This window comes from Sciurus vulgaris (genome assembly GCF_902686455.1).
Source record: "Sciurus vulgaris genome assembly, chromosome: 3".
NCBI lineage: Eukaryota > Metazoa > Chordata > Mammalia > Rodentia > Sciuridae > Sciurus > Sciurus vulgaris.
In genome coordinates, this window is record NC_136463.1 from 47,960,071 (window position 1) to 47,984,136 (window position 24,066).

At 37.1% G+C, this 24,066-nt stretch overlaps 1 protein-coding gene across 1 annotated transcript in view; it reads right to left on the minus strand.

Annotated features, from left to right (window-relative positions):
- Nucleotides 1–24,066, minus strand: part of COX10 (cytochrome c oxidase assembly factor heme A:farnesyltransferase COX10) — a 124,609-nt gene that overhangs the window by 19,861 nt on the left and 80,682 nt on the right. The window contains 1 exon segment of the mRNA XM_079131167.1: nucleotides 18,063–18,133. Within this exon segment, the coding sequence (XP_078987293.1) occupies nucleotides 18,063–18,133 (71 nt within the window).

Sequence of the window (24,066 nt, forward strand, 5' to 3'; positions counted from 1 at the left end):
GGTAAAAGCAAGAAACATGGCAAGTTTAAGTGATGGAAGGAAGTTCCACATATCTGGAGTGTGGACAGGGGATGGGAAATAATTAAGGGGACAGAGAGGTTAAAGACCACAGTGGGGTATCTACACATTGCTTCTTAACAGATGAAGAATCAAGGAGGATTTCTCCAAGTTTTAAAGAGGTGAAAAAAATGATCGAGAACTGCTTTTTAGAACTAGGATCACTCTGCTACGATGTGACAAATATAGACAAGCAGATATTCATTCTCTTTATGAGAGGCTCACATTAGGCATTTTGGAGGAAGCAGAATCACGAACACACTGACACATAATTTTTATCAAACGCTCAGTTGGAACGAACCACCTTCAGATAGCTTGCATCTTTAATATATCATGCAGATTTTCCAAAATATACTGATGGAGCAAGTCAGAGCAGAGAACAGATCCTCCTCTCTCACTGAATGGCTCTTTGGTCTAATGACGCCAGGATGTTCATGATTTGCATTTGTAACTCTATTATTCTTGGCTTTACTCTATCTTTTCCAGGTGTTTTTTAGGCAGAACTATTTTGTTGTTTTGTATATCTTTTCAAGTTATCTGAAGTCTTCTATAAAATAAGGCAGAGCAAAAAAGTTAAGTAGACAAAGGGGTATCTATAGGATTTTGATTAGAATCTTTGGATACAACAAAAATACACCAGAAAAAAGGGAGAACTCTATGAAATTTAAGTAGGAAGAAGACTAGTAAAAATAAAAACTCTGAGACAGAAAATAGATCAAGCGGTATCTGGGTTATATTTTGAGGTTTGATTTATCCTGAAATCTTTAAATAGGGTAAAACTAAAGTTGTTGAAGTTTACCTATTTTAATAGAGATCTATTTTTGAGTAAAAGATTAGAAGAGTTCCACTCTCATCCCTTAAACACTAACTATGACATTTTGCTCATAAAATGTGATCAGAACTAAATCTCAAAGACCTGAAAAGCAAATCTGTGAATGACTGGATTCTTATTATTTCAGGCCAATTATTTTAGATACTCCTTCTCCTAATCATATTGTTCAATGCTTAATCAGAAAATCCATCTGCTTTCCCCATTCTTAGATGTGCTTTGGAAGTATCCCAAACCTGGAGACACATACAGCTATTTCTCCTTTTATCGTTTATTCTTCACTTAAAATTTATTTTTTTTCATTAGTCGTTTTGAACCTTTTAACCTTTGAATTCCTTAGTAGTTTGCTTCCATTTCGAGTGCTACATTAGTATCTGGCTTTCAGAGGAAAAAAGGGGAGGAGAAAGTTTAAGGACTCAGAGTCACTTTAAGGGAGAGGCCCCACTGGAACTTCTGAGTAGATCCTCCACACTGTGGTTCTAGCTAAACATGGTTCCTGGACCAGTAGCATCTCATTACCTGGCAACTTGTTAGGAATCCAGGTGATCTGGAAGCTTGTTGAAGTCTGAGAGGCATGGCTACACCATTACCAATGTGATGCTCCTCCTCAGTTGCCCAAGCCACATGTGCTAAGCTTATAGAAGTCACTCTGCTCCAGTACTGACTGTGGCTGACACAGGTAAGTCACCCACTTTCAGTTGTCTTTTGATATGTACCTTGACACGTGTCAGAGAAAAGAACCCAGGGCTGTGAATTAGCTGTTATCAACTAGCAGAGGTACTGTGGAGATATCCCTCAACTCCTCTGCACCATCTACCTGGATTTAATTTAGTCATATAGTTACAAGTGTTTGGACCATAAACAGTATCGTAATGGTGAACTGAAGCAAGTGGGTGCAAGTACTGATAACTCGATTCTAGATCACAGATACACTGAAGCTCACTGTACTTCTTATTATTAAATCTGTTGGAACATTTTCATAGTAAAAATGTTTTAAAAGTGCTTTGTTAATATTATTATTATATTCTGGTTTCCTGATGGCAGTATAACTAAGAATACTGACTAGGAATCAGGTAGTCTGAGTTCTTGTTCTGATGTTGACTAGCTGTGTAAAAAGGGGCAACTTATTTAACCTCTCTGGTTCTTAGTTTTCTCAACTATAAAGTAAGAGGTGTTTAAAGGATCATTCAGTGGCCAAGACTGGAACTCAAGTCAAACTTGCTTTAGGTGAAAAAAGACTCAAAAACAAGACCATAGGAAAGGCAGAGGTTGTAGAGATTCAGCTGTGTGATCTTGATGAGCAAAGTAACCTGTAGCATTTATTTCTTTATCTGTAAAATGGGAGATACTTAACAGAGTCTCTTAAGAATTAAATGCAATGAGGATGCGAATACAGAGTGTTCATAAATGAGCACAGTGTTTACTTGTTCGCTTATTTACTTATTCATCCATCCAAATTTCTCATTGCCTATGACAACCACCTTGCCAAATGTGGCAATACAACAGTGAACGAAATGGGAGAGTGCAGTCTAGAAAAGATGACAGACTTTAAGCACATTAACAGACATACGAACTATGAACTCTCCAAGTATAAAAATAGCCAAAAGAAAAAGAACAAATGAAACAAGACAGAATTAAACAGAATCTAAACAGGAGGTATGGCCTGATAAAAATCATAACAAATTGCTTTCCCTAACTTATTTTTTCAGACTTAAAACAATAAGGGTATATACTAAGGTTTGTGGATACAAAACTATCTTTAATATAATTATAACTTGATTAAGAATTTCACCTTATCAAATTACAAAAATAAACAACTGGACAAACTACAGTGCTAACATGCAAACTCTCTTCTTAAAATATTGATGTTTCTGCTCCCAACAGTAGCTGTCATGGCCTTTATCAAGATCAGAGGAACTAGCTGGGGGTGGTGGCACATGCCTGTAATCCCAGTAGCTCAGGAGGCTGAGGCAGGAGGATTGCAAGTTCAAAGCCAGCCTCAGAAACTTAGTGAGGCCCTAAGCAACTTAGTGAGACCCTGTCTCAAAAAAAAAAAAAAAAAAAAAAAAGGGCTGGGGATGTGGCTCAGCTCAGTGATGAAGAGCCCCTGGGTTCAAAGATCCCTGTAAAAAAAAAAAAAAAAATCAGAGGAACTAACATCTCTGAGTGGTTCTCACTAGAATGAAGGATCAGAAATGCACCCTTAAGGGGTGTGATTATATTGTAAAGAAATTCAAATTTTCAATAACACAGAATAAATGTATAAATAAGGAAAATAACACTATTTGATTGGGGGTGGGCAAGAAAAGATCCAGTGATTTTCTTGAAGTAAAAAAATTCTTTCATATTCATGCATTACTCATGCAAGTAGGTTCATGGTGAGACCCAAATGATGATTTATTTCAAAACTTGTATGCAAAACTAAATTGCAATTTAAATTGAGATATCTTTCTACTGAACATCATTACATAGGATCTTTCTACTTGGGCCTTTCCTGCCCAAGGCTACTGTAAAAAGGAAACTAATAGACTTAACAGTAGGGGATTCTGTCGATATATTTCTATAAATTATTTTTTCCTCCTTTAAAACATAACATTGCTTTGATTACTAAATACCAGTTCTTATGCAGTTGTAACAAAGTAGGAACAAACAAGAGAAATACAAACCTTAATTTTATGTCTATTTATTGTACTTAATAAATGTAATTTAAATCACCTGACTTTTAAATAACTTCCTGGAGAAAGAGCAGCCAGTTTTCTGCTTAAGTATTGTAGCAGGAGGGCTATGAAATGTTATGATAAATCAAGAAAACTATATTTTAAGCAGTTCTGCAGGTAATTGGTTCCTACAAAAATTAATCTCATCCTCTTGGTCATTCTTCCAGAAATAATCTTAATTTATTACAAAATAAAATTTCCTTTCTTCAAAAACAAAAGAAAACCCAAAACCTTAATCAAACCAAGACAATTTAACTTTTATTTTCTGCATAAATCCCACATTTCAGCTTTGAAATGAGTTTTTGGAGCAAGTTTCTACAGATAACTGTTCTGAAGATGTCTCCCTAGAATCTTATTAGGAGTTTTCTATTTCTGAACAAGTTTCAAGTTACAGATACTGTCAGGCAGCAGAGAACTGATGTAAATTAAGAATTTATGGAAAATGAAGACACAAAACCAAAAACATATTTAAAAGAAATGTGAAAATAAAGATTTATTTATTAGTTAGTGATTATATTCAGGACATGGAGATTGTGGTACTGTATTTAAAAAAACATTCTCAGGGAAGAAAATAAGATATATGCTAAATGAGTTTTTAAAAATCAACTGAAAGAATCTTACTAATCTAGGAAAAAGATAAGAAAGATTGGATGCCAAAAAGTATAGACTATGAAGCAAAACACCAAAATGAACATTACCCTATTGTTGACCTCTGAAATGCAGCTTTCTCATTGAGGAAGAAGCAAATGGCGACCCTTGAATTATGCTACATTAGTTCAATTTAAATTAAGGAAAAGATATTTGTACAAAGACTCTGGAATTTTCAGAGGTGATGCCCATCCTTTGATCCCATCCATGAAAATCAGAGTTTCCAGTGGAGTCGTCCAATCTCTTAATCTATTTCTCAAACCACTTGAAAGCAGGGACCACCTACTGAATCCTTCCATGTGTCCTCCCTCCCAAAACACCCAGTGCCTGCCACACAGGAGATGCATATTTTTCCTTTTCCCATTTGAACCATATGGTTTAATTTTCTGACCCTCCTCCCAATTTTTAATTTATAGGGTCCTATAAAAAAAAAAAAAACAACTTTGTTCACCTACACAAAATAGAGTCAATGAATTTTCAAGAGTCTTTGAAATGTTTAATAAAAATGCAACTTATAAAAAATGAGGTTGAGACATAAAATTATCCATCCCTGCAGTTCTGGAGACTACCAAGGAGTTGCATGTGTGCAGCTGCTGGGAGAGGTGGGCTCTTACCTCTGACTGCATCTCCTCACTTTCCCTTTAGGATTGAGCCTTTGGTTAATGTACAGTGTTTGCGAATGCTGATGTCTATAGGGATGAGGCTGGCAATAAAAGCGAATTGGGACTACTTAAAAACAAAGTGGTGAGGGCTGTGGGAACCGCTACACGGGTTGGCTGGCAGATAACCTTGTGGGAATGCACAAAAGAAGCCCAGGAATCTGGGGCTTGATATGAACATTTTCTATGTTTACATGTTGGCAACTACTGCGAATTATAGGAAAGCATTGCAGGTCAAATAAAAAAATTGCCTTTTCAGGCTGCTGCTCTGCTCTCTTGGGTCTAGGTGAAAGATCTCCTCCGGGAAGGATGTGTCTACCTAACTTTGTGCATGCTGCTCTGTTGCTCTCGAATTCACTCCCCTGCCCCTCCCTAATGCTTGTATTCCATGTATGGCCAATTCTTACTTATCCTTTAAAATTCAGCCTGGACATTAGAAAACAACAATAGGAGCAGGGGCTGTAGCTCAGTGTAAGAGAACTCACCTAGCATACATGAGGCCCTAGGTTGGATGCCTAGCACCGCCAAACAGCAACAACAGAACTCCTCCAAGATCATTTTACTTCGCCCTTCTTACTTGGGCTCCATGTCTGTTCTGGGCTCCTATAGCACTCCTTAGTCCTTATGCTATAACAAGCTGCCTTGCTTGCCTATTCCCTTTGCCATATATTTATTTATTTTTGTGCGTGATGACTCTATGCTAGTCATCTTTATATTCTCTGTACCTAAAAACGATGCCCAAATGAGCCCTGAAAAACCATGTGGAAAAACATTATCCTAAATTCATGACACCATCCTATGGGAACAGGATTTGGTCATGTCCTATCTTTTCACATCATCTTATTTGCATAGAGGAATAAATCGAAGGGACATTAAGACTATAAGAACCTAGATTACTAATAAAAGATGTGTAATTCTGTGACATATTTTTCAAGTGGTACAAAAAAGTAATAGACTCAGTTAACTCTTCCTATGCATATTTATTAGACTATCTGGATATAAGAAGGTACATGAGCTGGGCGTAGTGGTACTTTTCACCAAGTTCTTTAAAAGTATAAATAAGGCCAGGTGCAGTGGTGCACATCTATAATCCCAGCAGCTTGGGAGGCTGAGGCAGGAGGATGGAGAGTTCAAAGCCAACCTCAGCAATTTAGCTAGGCCCTAAGCAACTCAGCTAGACCCTGTCTCTAAATATATACAAAAAAGGGATGGGGATGTAGTTCACCGGTTAAGTACTCCTGGGTTCAATACCTGCTACCAAAATAAATGAATGAATGAATGAATGAATGAATAAATAAATAAATAAATGGTACCTGGGAACTGAAGAATCTCTCTTTGGTAGGATTGCTGTCAACAAATGTTTACAACTTAAAGTCATAAATGGTTTCTTTTTTCCCATGACAATAAAAGTGTCCAACTTTCAGAGAACCCCCATGTTTCATTCATTTGTCCAGAGTAATGACTAAGCTTGATGATATATACAACGATTTTTTTTTTTTGACTCTTCATACTATGGTTCATAATATTAAATGATTTTATTTTAGGAACAAACTTCTATATATTAACATCTCTAATACTAAGCTGAGACCAAATTTGTTTTTCCTGCCACTTGAAATCACTGGTTAACACTAAAGAAAAAAAAGAGAAAAATTCCTATACTCATAAAATGTTTATGTTCTTATTACATTAGCAATATATACACACCAAGAGACTAATCATAACAATCTTTAGAAACTGTGCAGAGCTTTAGCCTGGTCCAGGCACACGTCTACTAGACTAGTGTGACTGGGTGATGAATAATATTCACAGCTCCCCTGCAGCCCAAAAAATGTTTACATTTGCTTAAGTGCTTACTGGTAAAACCTTCAGTAAATTTGAAAAATGTCTCCTGTAAATCCCTATAATACTTAAGCTAAACCCTGTTCTTTAAGTTAATAATGCCAACTAAACAATCCATTCATTTCATTTCGAAAACTCAATCTTCATCATTCATTTTAAAACCAGGTATTGGTTGACCCTGATTCCAAGTGTTTTAATTTATCCTCTCTAAATAACCCTGTGCTCTGTTCTTATGGTGCAATCTGTCCTGCTTACAGCCCACACCTACAACTTGCAAGCTATGGATCACTCTCATCTGATCCATTTAAGTTGGAAAAACCAATGCTGACATGGATTATTTCCCTGTTAACATTGCCAACCTGGAAAATGGATAATTCAAAGGAGATATAATCAAAATACAGATGTCTTTCAAAATAAAAAAAGAAAGGTCCAGACCAGCCCTCTCTCCTGCAAGAGGTGTTCGCTGTTCATTCTGTCCTCATCCATATCTTCTTCTTGGTCTGACCTCCCAGAGGCCTTCTTGTTTCTACCAATTTATTCATTTCATTCAGTCCATATTTATGGGTTGCCTTGTCCTGTCTGCTAAGCATTTTATGCACCTGGCATTTTTCCCCCACTCAGATTATAAAGCTTTAAGAATTAAAAAAAAGAAAAAGAAAAATGGACAGTGCTGGCAACATAATAGGTAATAAATAAGTTCTCAGTGAGTTGAATAAAAGAGAGATTTACTGAATTCTAAAAGATTTAGAAGAAACATTAAACCCCGACATTCTTAAAAAGACAAATTTAATTAAAATTAAAATTAATTAAAATTAAATAAATACCAGGAAAAAGGGTATCACTTAAAAAATACATGTGTAAGGTATGTTCAAGATTTAAGTCAGAGGATTTCAAGTTTGATAAAGATCGCCTATTAAAGGTGTCTGCACCCCTCTGTCCTCTCTGAAAGCAATAAGGACAACAGAAAACAGAAACCTTTGACTATGATAGAATCAGGAACCACCTGACAAAAGAACTGTCAAATACAGTGAAAATGGAGGGGAGTAGAGAGGATATAGACCTCTACACCTGGGGTAAAAGAGAAGACTTGGAATATTACATTTAAGAATCTCTTCTTTAAACTTTGACTACAAAATGCAGCACGAAGATAAAACGAGTGTATGTGTTGAGGGTAGGAGGGATGAATTACAGCTAGAAAGTTGCTGGGACTAATGACACGTTAACTAACTCAGGCTGACTCCTTACTCCCTGGCGAGAGAGCAAAATCAAGGCTCAAAGGCGGTTTCAAAGGTTCATGACGATAAACCGGACCACTGTCAGGGATTGGTTAACAACAATTGTGAACTGTGATCAGCTCGTGCTTGCTATATAGTCCAATGGGACTCTCGCCTGTGTGAACCCCCTGCCTCGCTGACCTTTAAGCTGATTGGTTCCCACCTAGCCCCCACCCTACTTAAAAGCTGTGTGATTTCCCCAATAAATGAGTTCCTGCTGTGACTGGTCTCCCTGACACGTCTGATTGTCCTCCGCACGGAGGGCTGGGAGCGGGCGGTCAGTCGGCCCTACCTATCCTGGTCTGACCTTGTTGGGGAGTGTTCCCTTCCCTTGTCGCTGGTCGAGAAGAGCAGGGGGGCTTAAGACCCCGACAGAAAGTTACAAAGTAGAATCAGGGCTTGGGATGGAGGGCAGATCTAAAACAAGTTAGTTTTAAGAAAGCTGCCCTAGAAAAAGTAGCCTTAGGTGTCCCCATTCCTACCCCTGGTGCTTAATTGTTCCCTGCACTTTTTCCTGGCCCTGGAGTCTTGGATGCGGGATGAAATATTAGGTTCATGTCTGGGCAATACAACTTTGTCTCCCCAACCTCTGGAACTGAACAGAGAAGCAAGCTGGAAGACCTTGGGGACAAAGGCTGAGGTTGCCATTTTGGTGATGAATCAATTTAAATGAAGAGGGTTGAGAAGAACCAATGTTTAGAGGGAGGAAAACAAAGTAGAGGAAAGCAGAGAAGTGTGAAGGTGGAAGCTCAACTACAACTAGGAAGTGGTAAATGGGCCACTCTTTCCAGAAGAGAAAAAAACAGAAAAGCAACTGTATGGCAGAGCCTATTTAACAGACTCATGTCTAAGAAGGAAGATTCACCTGTCCAAATATTTTTTTCTTTTTCTTTTTTTATTAAAATATTTTTTATTTTTACAGACACATTTTGATTTATTGTACACAAATGGGGTATAGCTTTTCATTTCTATGGCACACAATGTATATTCACGCCATCCATGTAATCATACATATATAGGGTAATACTGTCTGTTTCATTCTACTGTTTTTCCATTCCCACCCCCTCCCACCCCTTTTTCCTCTACACTATCCAAAGTTCCTTCATTCTTCTCTTCCCCCTGCTACCCCCCATCGTTATATAATGTCATGCACTTATCAGAGAAAACATTCAGCCTTTGGTTTTTTGGGCTTAGCCTATTTCAGTTAGCATGATATTTTCCAACTTCATCCATTTACCAGCAAATGTCATAATTTTACTATTCTTTATGGCTGAGTAATATTCCATTGTGTATATATACCACAGTTTCTTTATCCGTTCATCAGTTGAAGGGCACCTAGGTTGGTTCCACAATCTAGCTATTGTGAATTGAGCTGCTATGAACATTGATGTGGCTGCATCACTGTAGTATGCTGATTTTAAGTCTTTTGGGTATAAACCGAGGAGGGGGATAGCTGGGTCAAATGGTGGGTCCATTCCAAGCTTTCTGAGGAATCTCCATACTGTTTTCCAGAGTGGCTGTACCAATTTGCAACTCTACCAGCAATGTATGAGTGTTCCTTTTCCCCCACATCCATGCCAACACTTATTATTGCTTGTGTTCTTGATAATAGCCATTCTAATTGGAGTTAGATGAAATCGTAGGGTAGCTTTAATTTGCATTTCTCTAATTACTAGAGATGATGAGCACTTTTTCATATATTTGTTGATTACCTGTATATCTTCTTCTGTGAAGCGTCTGCCCATTTCCTTAGCCCATTTATTGATTGGGTTCTTTGTATTTTGTCATCTGTCTAAATATTAAGTCAGACGAAAAGGACCCACTGGGGCAGTGTGGTTGGAAGAAGTCCTGACAGAGGCCTCAGGGAGAGTCTGAGCTGTGCAACCTCCCCTCGAAAGGATGGTCTCATGGGAACCAGGAATGGGGACACCTAAGGCTACTTTTTCTAGGGCAGCTTTCTTAAAACTAACTTGTTTTAGATCTGCTCTCCATCCCAAGCCCTGATTCTACATAAGGTGAAAAAGGAGACTCAAGGGGCCCTGACAACTTCCAAAGAGATGTTAAAAATGAACTGCTTTAAACTGCTGTGGAAAAGTGCTGGGTCTTATCCTCCTAAGAACTCAGGTATATCTTAGGAAGAAATGTTGGGTATATTAACTTTTTTTGGGGTTTCTTTCTTAAAAAATTTGTTCTTTTTTTGTTATACATGAGAGTAGAATGTATTTTGACATATCATACATTATATAGAGAGTAGGGTATATTCACTTTTAACTACTCCTCTCCTTCTGACTTCCCCTCTTGGCCATGCTAAAACTACTATATCTATTTAATCCAAATTAGGATCAGTACTGCAAGGAGACATGGAGTCCCTTTCAGTAAAAGGCATTCAAGGATGCTGGATACCTGTGACATATAAGGGGTAGGGGGAAGGGAGTTAATAGTGAGGATACAAAAAAAACAGTAGAGAAATAGGAGGCTCAAGGACCTCAGAACTAAACCACTTCTTGATTTTTGCCTATGACAAGTCCAACTTACTGACGTGTGGCCAGACTAGCAGAAGCTGCAGACTCCTTTGGTTGGGATGTGGCTATGCTCTAGGTGCATAAATGTGGTGGTCTGGCTCCAAGTTAATAGGGATAAACTTTGTGGTGAGGATCTGATGGCAAAGGTTAAGATAGTTCCATTATGACCCCTCTGGAGCATACTCTCCAGACTTCCTCTGATGCAAACTCAAGAGCTCTTTAGCCAAATGCACCATGGCTCTGAGTTTATCCATGTGTATCTTGGGATACTTCCTGAGTGATGTGATGAACAGTGTACTCAAATTCATCAAGTGACCCCACAAGCCATCAAAGATTCTGATAATTCTACCACAACAACCTCAGAGCTGAAGCAAAAAGCAAAAAGCCATGGGGTCAAGTGTTTCCACAGGAATTATATTTGGTAAACAGAAGCTGCAAAAGGATTTTTCTGTTAACCACCTGCAACTACTGTAAGGCAACAGCAGAAAAGATAACTGAAATAGCTAGTAACTTCCTGTGTTCCCAAAAGATTAAGGATAAATTTAGAAATGTCACTTTAAAGACTGTCTTTCTACAAGTGAGGAAAGTAGGAAGAGCAGTATTTTCCCAAACATTGTAAAACAATCTTTTTTTTTCTAATTTTTAATGATAACTGATACTTCAGACATATGAAACTGGATTGTGTATGTGGGCACATGTATGCTCACTACTGGGGATTGAACTCAGGGCCTTGTGAATGCTCGGCAATGCTCTACCACTGAGCTACACTCTTAGTCCTTCTTTGCTTCCCCCTTCTTATCTTTCTTTCCTTCCATCCATCTTCCCTCTCCCCTTTCCTTCCCTTCCCCTCCTCTCCACCCCCCTCCTCTCCCCTCCCCTCCCCTCCCCCCCCCTTCCTTCCTTCCTTGTTCTACCACAGAGTTACACTCCTCCAGCTTTGGAACTGGCATTTTATATAGGCAAAATGACAGGGACTTAAAACAAAGTACAGTCCTCTGAATTCTCCTTGAGAAAATGAAGCAAATAAACTATAACAACATAGGTTTTATTCTCATTAAATTATCTTTTAGCTGTAAAGCCTTTCCACTTTGATTCTAAAAAAACAAAATTACAAAGATTTCTACATTGCTTAAAATGAAAACTATTATATATGTTTAATGTGATCAACTCTTCCCAAAAGTAAACATTTTATTTATTCAATACATTCAAAGTCACTTTCTCCATCATCTGTAACAACACAGGCCAAAGGCAGCTCAGAAGAACAGGTAGGCGAGCAGCACCAAGGCTAGTAATCAAGACTGTAATAGGACCAGATGCATTTTCATTTCCTTGAAACACAGTGGAGCTGCAGTTTATTCAGTTTATGTAGGTCAGCCCTAAGGTGAAAATGTATTATACTCAAAATTATCCTTCAAAATCCCCTGAAGTCATCCATAAAGTATGCTGTGCAAGGTTATATACTTCTAAGTATGGAAAATAATGACTGTGTTCATTAAAGTTTGAGAATTGCAGAGTTAAAAGAGGGAACAAAAAAAAGGTTGTCTTTAGATGGCTGGGCATTCAAACCACTGTGCCATAAAGAGATTCCGAGTGGAGGAGAAGTGGAGAGTTCTAAGGGCTGTTTCCCTGCAAGGTTTATTCTATTCTACCTTAATTGTAAGCATGGGCAGCATGACTGAACAGTAATGTCTTTTTACTGGTGGTGGTTGTGAGGATTCAACCCAACAGTGAAGCTGTAACCCCTCTGGGATTAAGTTCTACTCTTTCCTTTGCTACCCACCTTAAAATGAATCACCTGACACCATACAAAGAGCTGTAGAATTTAATAAGGGTGGAGATATGTGGAGACAATAGAAGGGAAAATTTCAGTGACAAGACTGATATTCCTTAAAGAACAATCAAAATGGTAGAAGAGGGAAAAAAGGGGAATGCAGGTTGAACACAGGTGTGGAGGCAGAGATGTGCAGTTATCTTGTAGGAGAGCAGCGGTGCACAGGAGTGTTAGGAAGAGGCTTGAAAGGAGTCTATTTAGCTTTGTTGGCAATGGAACCACCTTTACTTCTGAGCAACAGCAGAACTCAACTTCCCTGGATCATCCTGGTCTAAGCTATCATGAGCTTTCACCAGGATCTGTAACAGGTCTTCTCTTTTCCCTCTTGTGACTCTGTGATATATTTTCCACAGGGCAACAGAGGGATCCTTTTAGCCTAAATCTGGCCACAGCAGCCCCATCCTTTTAACTCACTTCTGGCTTCCTACTGCACACAGAATTCATGCCAGATTTCTTATCTCAGTCTACTTCTGACTGCATCTCATACCACTGTCCTCCTTGTTCACTGGGTTCTGGTTACAATGTTCAGCTTGCCTGGCCTGGTCTTTGCTTTGTTCTCCACCCATCCACAGTCTATTCATCTATTAGGTGCACAGCCTCTAGTCTTAACTGTCACTTTCTTTCCCCACTCACTCCCTGCTCCTGTCAGAATGGGCTTATCATTGCCTCTCCAGCCTGCCTCAAAAGAGAAACCAAGAAATATCTCAACTTCTGTGTTTCTCCCACCTGGGAGGTCATTTCTGCTTCTCTATCACCTGTCTGTCCATTCATCCATCCATCCTCCCTTAAGCATCATTTATCTGCCAAAGAGGATGACTATCATGTATGCTTCTATAACAGCAGGAATTTTTATCTATTCTGTTCACTGTTTTTTAATTAAAAATGGTGCCTATCACATAATAGGCACTCAAATATGTGATATATATACATGATCCTCAGCATTGGAATAAACAGAAGACAATGCTTTTCTTGGAAAAACCCCAAATACAAAGGAGAAAGAGGCACAATGATATGAAAAGTATGTGATAAATAAGTAGTGCTACGACAGGGACACGCACTAAGAAAATGAAAACACCAAGACAAAACATAACACTGCCTTATTGCAGTATTAAACTTTCAGAGGAAGTACTGCTAGATACAAAAATTCCCAGGCAATAAAAGGGCCAGGGTAATCCGGCAGAGATGAGAGAAAGTGTGGCACTTTGGTGAGAGAAAAGCAGTTCCACTTCACTGCAGTGTAGAAAAAGAGTATTCACAAGCAGACACAGCACAAGAGGAAGCAGGAAGGTGAGTAAGTATGATTCAGCCAAGAATTAAAAATTTTGCCTTAAATATGTTTTGTAAAAGGGTATCAAGCTAGAATGCAATGTGATCACTTAAGGAATACCCATCTTTCAACTGAGTGGAAGAGAAGGTAGAAAAATCAGTTGAACTGCTGTTGTCAAAACCTGCTGAAGCTACAATAGAAGAGAGGGCACAGGTTCCAAGATACTTTGGGAACCTGAAAATAGTTTTGAATCATGTGAAGGGGATAAAGAGAAAGTCTAGGATGGCTTACATGTGTCTGGCTGTGGAATATTAATGAAGATATGTAAGGAAAAGGACAGATTTGGAAGAGAAAATGATATGCATATGCAGGGGAAGAGGAAGATGGGAAAGAGGCTAATGACTACCAAGGAACAGGAAGGAACAGAAAAAAGGGCTTAGTAAGGTAGGCCTGAGTGGCTTATTTCTTTGGTTCTGAGCTTCAAGACTTCATTCCTTTGGATAAGTTATCCTTGACCACCTCAGTTTAGATCAGGTACTGCTCTTTGTTCCCCTGTATCACCTAGGGCCTCTCCCCACTGTGGTCTATACCACATTATATATAAAATGCTTAACTGGTCAATAGCATGTAGGAGAGAGAAGTGTGTTTTGGTCACCTCTGTACAAAACTGTTCTCAAAAGTGCCTGGCTGGTAGTCATTAAAACAATACATTTGTTGAGTTAACTATCCCTCTGAAATCACCTAATGTCCTTTTTATGCATGTGTGTAGCCATCAATTAGGAACCTTTTTGTAAACCTAGTGCATTTCTCTACATAGATATTCTCAATAAAAGTGCCCTGATAGTGACAGCACAGAATTCAACAACATGTCACTGTTTACTTTCCACTGAGTAGTTTCTGCACATTGACTTCATTGTGATAACAGAAACACAATTTTCACTTTCTGAGTTCTTTTCTTCAAGTGCTACTGCTTTCTTCTTCCTACCCTTTGAAAGTAATATGGATTCCATTTTTTGTTTTGTCTGGTTAAGTATTGAGCTATTTATACTTTAAAGTTAATTATGAAAACAGATGAAAGTTCAGTAAACTCTAAATTTCTCTAGTTTCAAACCCATTCCATGACATACACCTTTCTTTGCATGATTTTATTGATCTTATAATTATTATCTCCACAACAATGTTATGAGATGAACAGATTAGGAAATATGATCTCATTTTATACATAAGGAAGCAATAGTATGGAAAGATTAACTAATTAAATGACTTGTCAAGCTCAGAGTCAGGTAACAGTTTTCACTAGTCCATGATTACCATGTGAAGACATCAAAAGGTTAAGATGCTTTTTATATAAAATTTAAAAATTTGATAATTAACTTTTTCCAGGTACCAAGTTAAAGCTGGATGGTGCTGAATCTGGCTTTCAAATATGGCAAAGCTCTCTGACACCTACCTTCATTATGTGACGGTAAGTTTGCAGATTCAACCTATAACATGGATTTACTCATCTTTCAATGTGAGTTTCTGATATGTAACAAAAGGAAGCTCTAAGCTCAACTCCTTGCTCACAGCAATCATTTGTAGTCTTGACATTTTGGTAAGAGATGTCCAAACAAACCTATCTTTTCCAAATTACAATAGTAAGATATAAAATGCCATTAAAGAAAATCTAATTAAAGGGGTCCCCACTACAATGTACACCCGCAAAGTAATTTAGAAATATTATACTTTGAATATATGTGCTTTTTGTGTTCTGGGTAAGATAAGCATTGGGAATTTGCACAAAATAGCCTTAAAAAATAAAGAGATTCGGTGAGCATCAAAATCATCACCATGATTCCTTTTATATAGGGTGGTATATAGTTATCATATAAGTACAGATGTTCAAAGTGAGAGAGGACATTATTAAGGATTCTGCTGCAACAGCAGGTATAAGCATGGACTGCCTTGGGTAAACCCACTACTCAACAATACATGTGGCAGAGCATGTTCTCTCTGTAATTCCAGTCATCACCTTGTACACACATAACACTGACACCTGCTCTCCTCCTCTTTTCACTCTCTAAGTTGAATCCCTTGATCTAGCTGAACTGCTAGAGAGGCATCCTTAGGCTACAATGTTTGCCAAAGAGTGTCCCCTCTTCACCTGCTTCAAGGTCATATACTCTAAATGGTTCTCCCTGGGAGCTGTTTTTTGATATTCTGTCTCTGGCTTGCACTGAGGGATGCCTTAGAAACCTGCTATTTGCCTTCCTCTACAGCAGTTGCTGAGGACATTCTTCTAACATTATCACTAAGGTCTGCTTTTACTTATTAAGAAATAAAAAGAAGTTTGGTCTGCCTAGAGAGGTGCCTTCTTCCTGTGAACAAACAAGACTTTTAGAGATGGTTAGAGGCAACTGGCAGGAATTCAGGGAAATTTTGGTTCTGTCACTTATTGCGTGGAGCCTCAGTACTCAGTACTCAATCCTCATCTGAGTATTGGAAAATTTTAACAGTATATACTTCATGGTGCTATTATGAGAAATCTAGATGTCAAGATGTAACTGTGATTTCAGAAAACAAAATAAAATTTATAGTTTAATCTTATTAATATATGTTTTTCTTATTGCTATTTAGCCATATTCTACTTTCTATAACCCTTTCATTTTTCCAAATATTCTTATATCTCTAATCTTTTCTGTAATAAAGAAATTTAAAAAAGAAAAAAAATAACCCACCTTCTTTACATGGGTTCAGTGCCTACCCCTCCTGCCATGTTTCTCTGGATGAGACTAAAGCACGAGGATGGCAGCCATGCACATACACAACTGCACTGATAGACAAAGCAAAGGGCTCCCTTGGAGGATTTTCCCAGGTCCTCGGGGGGGAAAAAAAAAATCACAGAACTGGTATAAGCACGTATCCTTTCTTGGTTATGATGATATTACTTCTACTCTTTAGCAGAGAATTTTGTTCACCTAAATAAAAATTTTTTAGAACAAACCAATCTGTTGAAAAGTTTATATTTTTTTCTATAAATGTTTATAGTATGTCTCTGGACTAGATAGGAAACAGTCTATGTATAAAGGCTAAACCAGCTGTCAGCAGTAAAAGTGTTTCAAAGAATTTTTTTCCCCAGACTTGTTATCCTGTTGCCCTCAATAATGACAGGGATCCACGCTTTACATGCCAAATTGTAAATTAAGCCTGTGAATCTGTATAGATTCATCAAGGCATATCATTTTAAATCAAATGAGGTAGTAAGTACTAAGAAGAAAATTTCAAAAATAAACTAAGCTTTGTAACTTAAATGGTCAATAGTGAATAGATAGAAATTCCAAATCATTAAGAACTGTGATTGCCCGTGGGCAAGAGTAGCTTTTAGCTCTTGGGATGGGTTACAGAGATTGCATTCTCCCCTTTAAAACAACTTTACCCAAATAAAAGCACTTCTGATGATTTCTAAATCTATAAAAAAAGCATAGCTTTGTTTACTTCCAACAAAAGGAAGTAAACTATCAGTAGACCTGACAGTTTTGTGCTTATATATTTTCACTGGGCTTTTTGTCCTTTTTAATAAAATGATATTGTAAATTCTTTAAGAATTGACTAAGAACAGCTACTATTTAAAATCATTTTACACAGACTTTATCTACATTTGTTCCCTTTATTGTTTTATTTAACATGTGGTTATTTGATCCATAAGAACTATCCTAATAAATGTTAAGCTCCATGAGGGCACTGCCTAGACAAATGAGAGGATTCACTGATTTAGAAGTCAGTACAAACTATTTGGCCCTTTTTATTCTTCTAGGATTGATATACATGTTACACACACACACACACACACACACACACACACACAAGATTAAAGAAATTTTTAGAATTTTAGTGTAGAGGTCTCCAGGAAGTAGAACGTTTAATTATTAACCATTAGTGATATTAAAATATTTATATGCCTTTTACTTCTACTTAATTGAATTTGGTGAAAAGGAGAGTAATGGAGGCTGTACTTTACTTGGCATATAATATAGTATTATCAGTTTAACTGAAAAAAAAAAAAAAAAAAAAAAGGCTTTAGACACATCCTTCTTTGGAGATCCTATATGGATCTGTCTGAAAATCACTTGTGTTAATGCACTGGTTTTATCTTGTTACTACAAGTTAAGACAAAGACCATGTCTCAAAACTGAATTTAATAAAAAAAACTACAGTGTAAGTTATTCTCACAAAACCCCCTTCAAGTCTTAGATTTATCTTAAGTGCTTTCTGCTACCTTTTGGTGAGAAGTGAAAAGTACTACATATTCATTCCAATTTGTCCCTTTGCAAGTGTGTTATCTTCACTTCAAGTTCAAGGCAAAAGTCTGGGAAATGCTTCAGGATGAAAAGGCAAAGGAACGTTCTAGAATAGGAAAGAGAATCATATTCATGGTTTTACCTGATCTGTCCACGAACCAGAGGTCTGTTTTTTGTTCTATTCATGTTTGAGTCAAAGGGCACCTCAAAAAACTGTAAAAAGAATGAAAAAGGAAAAGATTAAATATAATATGAAACAATCTTTCACTTCCAATTTAGGATTGAAAACGTTTTCAGAGTAAACTTCATTTTAATAGCACGAATTAATATCGCGGCACTTTTTGAAGAAAAATTCCCTGGGGGAGACACATTTTAAAAACCAATGTGCTGGGCTGGAGTTGTGGTCAGTGGTAGAGCACTTGCCTAGCATGTAGGAGGCACTGGGTTTGATTCACAGCACCACATAAAAAAATAATAAATAAAATAAAGATATTGTGTCCATCTACAGCTAAAAATATTTTTAAAAAGCCAATGTGCATTAATAATCAGGAATATTATTTGAAAATTGCTGTATTCTTCAAAGCTTTCAGGTTTAAAGCATTAGTTTTATAAATGATGTGCTTCACACATCCCAAAGCCTATGAATCAATCAGGATCCTCTGAGTTATTGAAGTCAAGAGCCAAGACTAAAGTAATTAAGATTCCCAAGGAAATTGTATACAACTGTTGAGGTGAGACTACAATTCAGGTAACCATCTTTTCTGTCTGGGACAATTCTAGTTTATATCATAGTGCCAGCATCATTATCAGAATTGTCTTTCCCAGAGTGAACAACAGATTGGCCTGAGCAATCTAACAATGACAGGTAACAGTTTTTGTTGTTTACCTATTGAAAGACAAGGTCCAGGAAATTATCAAACCTTATTTTCCAAAGCCCTAAAAAATGACATAATATGATCTTAAGTTTGTTATCAATGTCTTTTACTTTTCATTTCTTTTGGTACAACAGAGTGCTCAAAAATCTAACCAAGTTATTTGAGAATATCTTGAACTAAATGGTCTTGAGACAAATCAGTAGAAGAAATAAAAATTCAACTGAAGGTTTAAGTCAGTACTTCTCCAACTATGTTCCCTAATAGTCCCTGGAGTTGTTTCCAGAAAGAATGACTTGAGGGTCAAATCACAGTATGATAAGGGCTCTGAGAAGTCCCAGAGTGAAGAAATCTAATTGACATTGCTTAGCCAGTGTTTCCCAAACTTATTTGACCATGAAATCTTTTCTCAAGAAAAACATGCTTAACAGATTTCAGAAATGTTTGTTCTGAGTATATTCAAGTGATAGGAATCGTTCTTACTCATGTCTACCAAATCATAGCTCTTTGTATAGTATATTGTACTCAGTAAGAATTCTGTAAGTATTAGAAAAAAATACTACTGCTAAAAAGACAGTCTAGAACTAAAGTAATTATTTAATTTATTGTTAACTACAAACAGGTAAATGTAAAAATGAAAGAAAATTTTATTCTGAATTACTTAAGAAATTTAGAATTTATCCTCATAGATTAAGATACCTCATCATTTGTGTTCCCTTTAATTTTTTTTTTAATTGACATTTCTTTTCCTCTTATGTTATGGTACACATCTGTCTTTATTTTCTATTTCTTTTACAATGTCTTAATGCTAAATACAATGACATCTTCTAACACAACTACTTTTTACTTCTTTCATTTCTTTCAGAAAACTGTGCTCATTTTACTCAAGGCACTCTGTATAGTTAGTTATCCATAGTGAAGATTCCCTGTTACTTAGTTTCTAGCAGACCCAGTCCTTGGCACTTGGTAAATGACTATCCAGTCACAGCTAACTTAGCCAATGGTCACATATCTGGGATTCTGAGACCTTTAAAATAAAACCACCACATACCAATAAGAACTACCTCTATTCCACCAATATTAAGAAAGCATATATTATATTTAATTATAAGACTAATAGATAGTCTCCTGATGGCTAACCTTTATGATGATGGGTCATGCATATTAAGCATTTTAATGCACTGTGAAAAAAAGTGCAAGCTGGGCCTATTTTCAGAGCTTCCTGGGTACTACTGCAGCACAATAATATTACTGTTATTGTGGGCTCTAGTAATGGAAAGAAATTAAGTGTTAAGTGAAATAAGCTAGACACAGAAAGACAAATGCATGGAAGTGAAAAGAGTTGACCTGAATTTGTTATAGGGATTACAATAGACTGGGATGGGGGTGTGAGGGTGGATAAAGGGTGATTGGACAATGAGTACAAAACACATTCAGATAGAAAGAATAAGTTCTGGTTTTCCATACCACAGTAGGATGAGTGCAGTTCACAAAGTCTAATTATTTTATGAAGATTTGGAAGAGAGGAGCTAGATGGTTCCCAACATAAGAAATGATACAGAGAAGGAAATGCTAATTACCCAAATTTGATCAGTGCATTCTGTAGGGTACATTGAACCCATTGGTAGGGTATAATTAATACACATTAATAAAAATTAAATTATAAAAAGAAACCAAATGCTGGGGAACCTCCATTGCCTTACCTGTTCTACCACAGCCACAGTTGCAGGAGACTCCAGAAGAGACAGATTACAGTGCTCATCATCTGGTGGTTTCTTTGAACTGGATTCTGTTGCGAGCAACTGTGGCAATGGCTGTTTTTATCAAGCACTGAATATTACACATGATGGATATATCATAAACATCAATGTCATACAAATGGAAACTTGGGTTTTTTTAGAAAAATCATTCTATACTCTAGACACATGTACTATAGACATGAGTCTGCAAGTATATGGAATTATTCCAATAGGATACATCCCTAGTATGCTCCTCTCTTTTTGAAATCATAGTCCTCCCTTGACTAGATACACTATTTAGTAGGGCCTCTCCTGATCCTACATTTTCTCAGTGCTCTTCTTTAGACCTATCATTCAGTCAATGTACTTTTCTCAGCACCTACTACATGTCATATAACAGGAATATAAAGATCAATTAGATTCAATACTTGCTTTCAAGAAATTCAGACTTTTACAGGCGTCTGCAAACTCTAGCTCATGGGCCAGATCCATACCACACCTGTTTTTGTAAGGCCCACAGCCAATTACAGTTTTTTGCATTTTTTTCTAATTATTGGAAAAGCAAATTAAAAGAATTTCTGCCATGAGAAAATTACATCAAAGTCAAATTTCAGGATCCACAAACAGGGTTTTATTGTAATTCAGCTATAATCACTTGTCTTTATATTGCTACAGCTGTTGCTTTAGAGTTGGACACTTGCAGGAGACCATGGCTCACAAAGCCTAAAGTATTTCTTGTCTCTTTACAAAGAAAGTTTGCAAATCCTTAGCCCACTAGAAAGAATGAGATACAAGAACCCGGTTAATCATAATAACACATGAAACAATGAGAGATATGTGCAAAGAATTATGAAAGCCTAGAGAATGAGCTCTCAGGCCAATTGGGGAGATAGGTACAGGCAGGGGAAATTTCCTTCAAATGCTCTTGAACTGAGGCTTCAAGGCCCAGCAGGAGTTAGATGGTTAAAGGGATAAGGCAGGGTTTAGTGCATTCTAGGCACAAGGGGAAGCACCACCAAAGGTGTAAGAGGGAGAAATCTGATGATGTTCTTGAGTGGCTAGGACAGTGGAGAGGTTAAGACCCTAGGCTTTTGTCGTCACAGGGTTAATTTTCAGCTTTGCCACTTAATAGCATCTGTGTAACTTATATAAACGTCTCCTCATCTGTAAAACAATGTTAATGTATAACCTGCAAGGCCGATGTAAGGATTAAGATAATGTATATAGAGCATAATGCCTGGCATATAGGAGGTGCTTGATAATGGTTAAGTTAACCGCTACTCCTGTTAGTGTTGCTGCATGGCTGGTGATGAAGTTCTGGAGGTGGGCAAGGAACCAGATCAGGGAGAGCTTCACACCATGCAAATGTGCCAAGACTCTACTGTGTATGAGACCCCTATGACTACCACTTGGAGGATGGTTTTGACAGGAAGATTATTAGGATGAGAGCCTGAACAAGGGCTGTGACAGTGGAAAGAAAGAGGAACCAGGATTTTCCTTTGTCCCCAATACAATGAACACTGCCTAAAGTGTACACCCCAAGGCCTAGTATTCAATCTATCTTTAAATAAAAACACTGTGTGTAACCTTGACTTGCTCTTTTTAAATTGCATTTTATTTATTTTGTATGGGTACATTATAATTATACATAATAGATTTATTAATGCCACATTCATATATGCACATAATCTGATCAATCTCTTTCCCCAGTACCTTTCCTTTAGCTCCCCTCCTCAATCCTCCTGATCTACCTGCTTGATTCTACTTATTTTCCATTTATTATTATTATTATTATTATTACTATTATTTTAATTAGTGTATTATAAGTACATAAAAAAGCAGGATTGATTGTAGTATATTCTTACATGGACATAAAATAATTAGTAGATTTTGTTTCTTAGTGCTTTCCCATGCCCTCCCTTCCTTCCTCCCTCTCAATCTCCTTCATTTCTGTTTTTCATGACATCCCTTTTATCTGCCCTCACCTGCCTAGCTTCCACATGTGAAAGAAAACATTTAACTAATGACTTTCTGGAGACTGGCTTAACTCACTTAGTCTGATGTTTTCTATTTTTCAGCAGAATGACATAATTTTTATTCTTCTTCATGAATGAGTAAAACTCCTCTATTTATATATGCCACATTTTCTTTATCCATTTGTCCACTGATGGATATCTAGGCTGGTTCCATAACCTTGGTTATTGTGATTATGCTGCTTTAAACATTGGTACATATGTATTGCTACACTTGATTGGTACACGTATAAGCTTCATTAAGAATTTGCTTTCTGGATTATAAGAATGATGTATTATGCTGCTGGATTTGGGCACTGTTTTGGATTTCAGGCACTGATTTTGGGGAAGTATATTGGTGAACTAAAGTAGGTCTAAAAACAGATGACCACAAAGGTGGTAGAAAAGACAGATCAAGAAGAAAACAAGGCTGAATGATACACGGGCGATTCATAAATCCATCAGTGCTTACCTAAATGACATTCCTTAGTAGTTTGACATAGGAACTATATAAGGCCTAGTATTCTTCAATATTTTAAGTATCTTGGGTAAAAAAAGAAAATGTATGCTTATTAAACCTGTTGGATACAAGAAATGTATTGGAAAATAACATGAAATTTTATAAATTCCATGACTAGGGAAACATTAAGTTGAAAAGAATAAGAGGAAATTTATCAGAAATAAGTGACAAGGCCTGTTTTAGATAAAAAACACACACAAATATAAATACACGTGCAATGTATGCAGGATGAGAAGATGTTATAAAGTGTAAGAGAGAGAGCACACACATGCACACACGTTCATAATTCAGGAAATCTAATGACTCATTTCATCTGGATAAAAAAGATATTATCTTTTCTATGTTTCTGGCAAAACAGCCATCCAAAGATGGCAAATGATGTCCAGAATGTAGCAGGTGAACTCCAGGGTGCCATAAATTGGCAGTGGCTTTGGACTCCTATGAGTCCAAATTTATCAGGAGCTTAAATTTATCAGGACAAGCCAACATCTGGGCAGAAGTACCATGCAAACCAAGACTTATGGTTCATTTCAGTGAGGGCTAGACAATTCTTTCTAGCACTAGGGATCCGAGCTCATTATATTACTCAATTCTGGCTTTATGCATTTTCTACAATGTCTTTTAGTTAGGTTTACTGCTTTAGTTTAAACATTTAAACCACATTTCCAAAACATAAAACACAGTCTATTTAGATGAGAAATTTAAACACCTTAACAGTTATTTTAGAACTTATATATAGCTGGCTTTTAGACTACTCATATTTTTCCTTGTGCTTTATAATTTTTTCCCATAATGTTATCATTTCAGTTGGCTCTAACTACTTCTAAAGCAGTCAAGTAAAATTCTTGCAACTCGTGTTGAAAATAAAAGACAAATGTTGTAATACCAATACTTAGAATGCTTTGCCGCTTCTTCATATACAGTCATCCCTTGGTGTCTGAGGGGGATTGGTTCCAGTCTCCCTGTGGCTACCAAGATGTGCAGATGCTCAAGTCCCTTATAT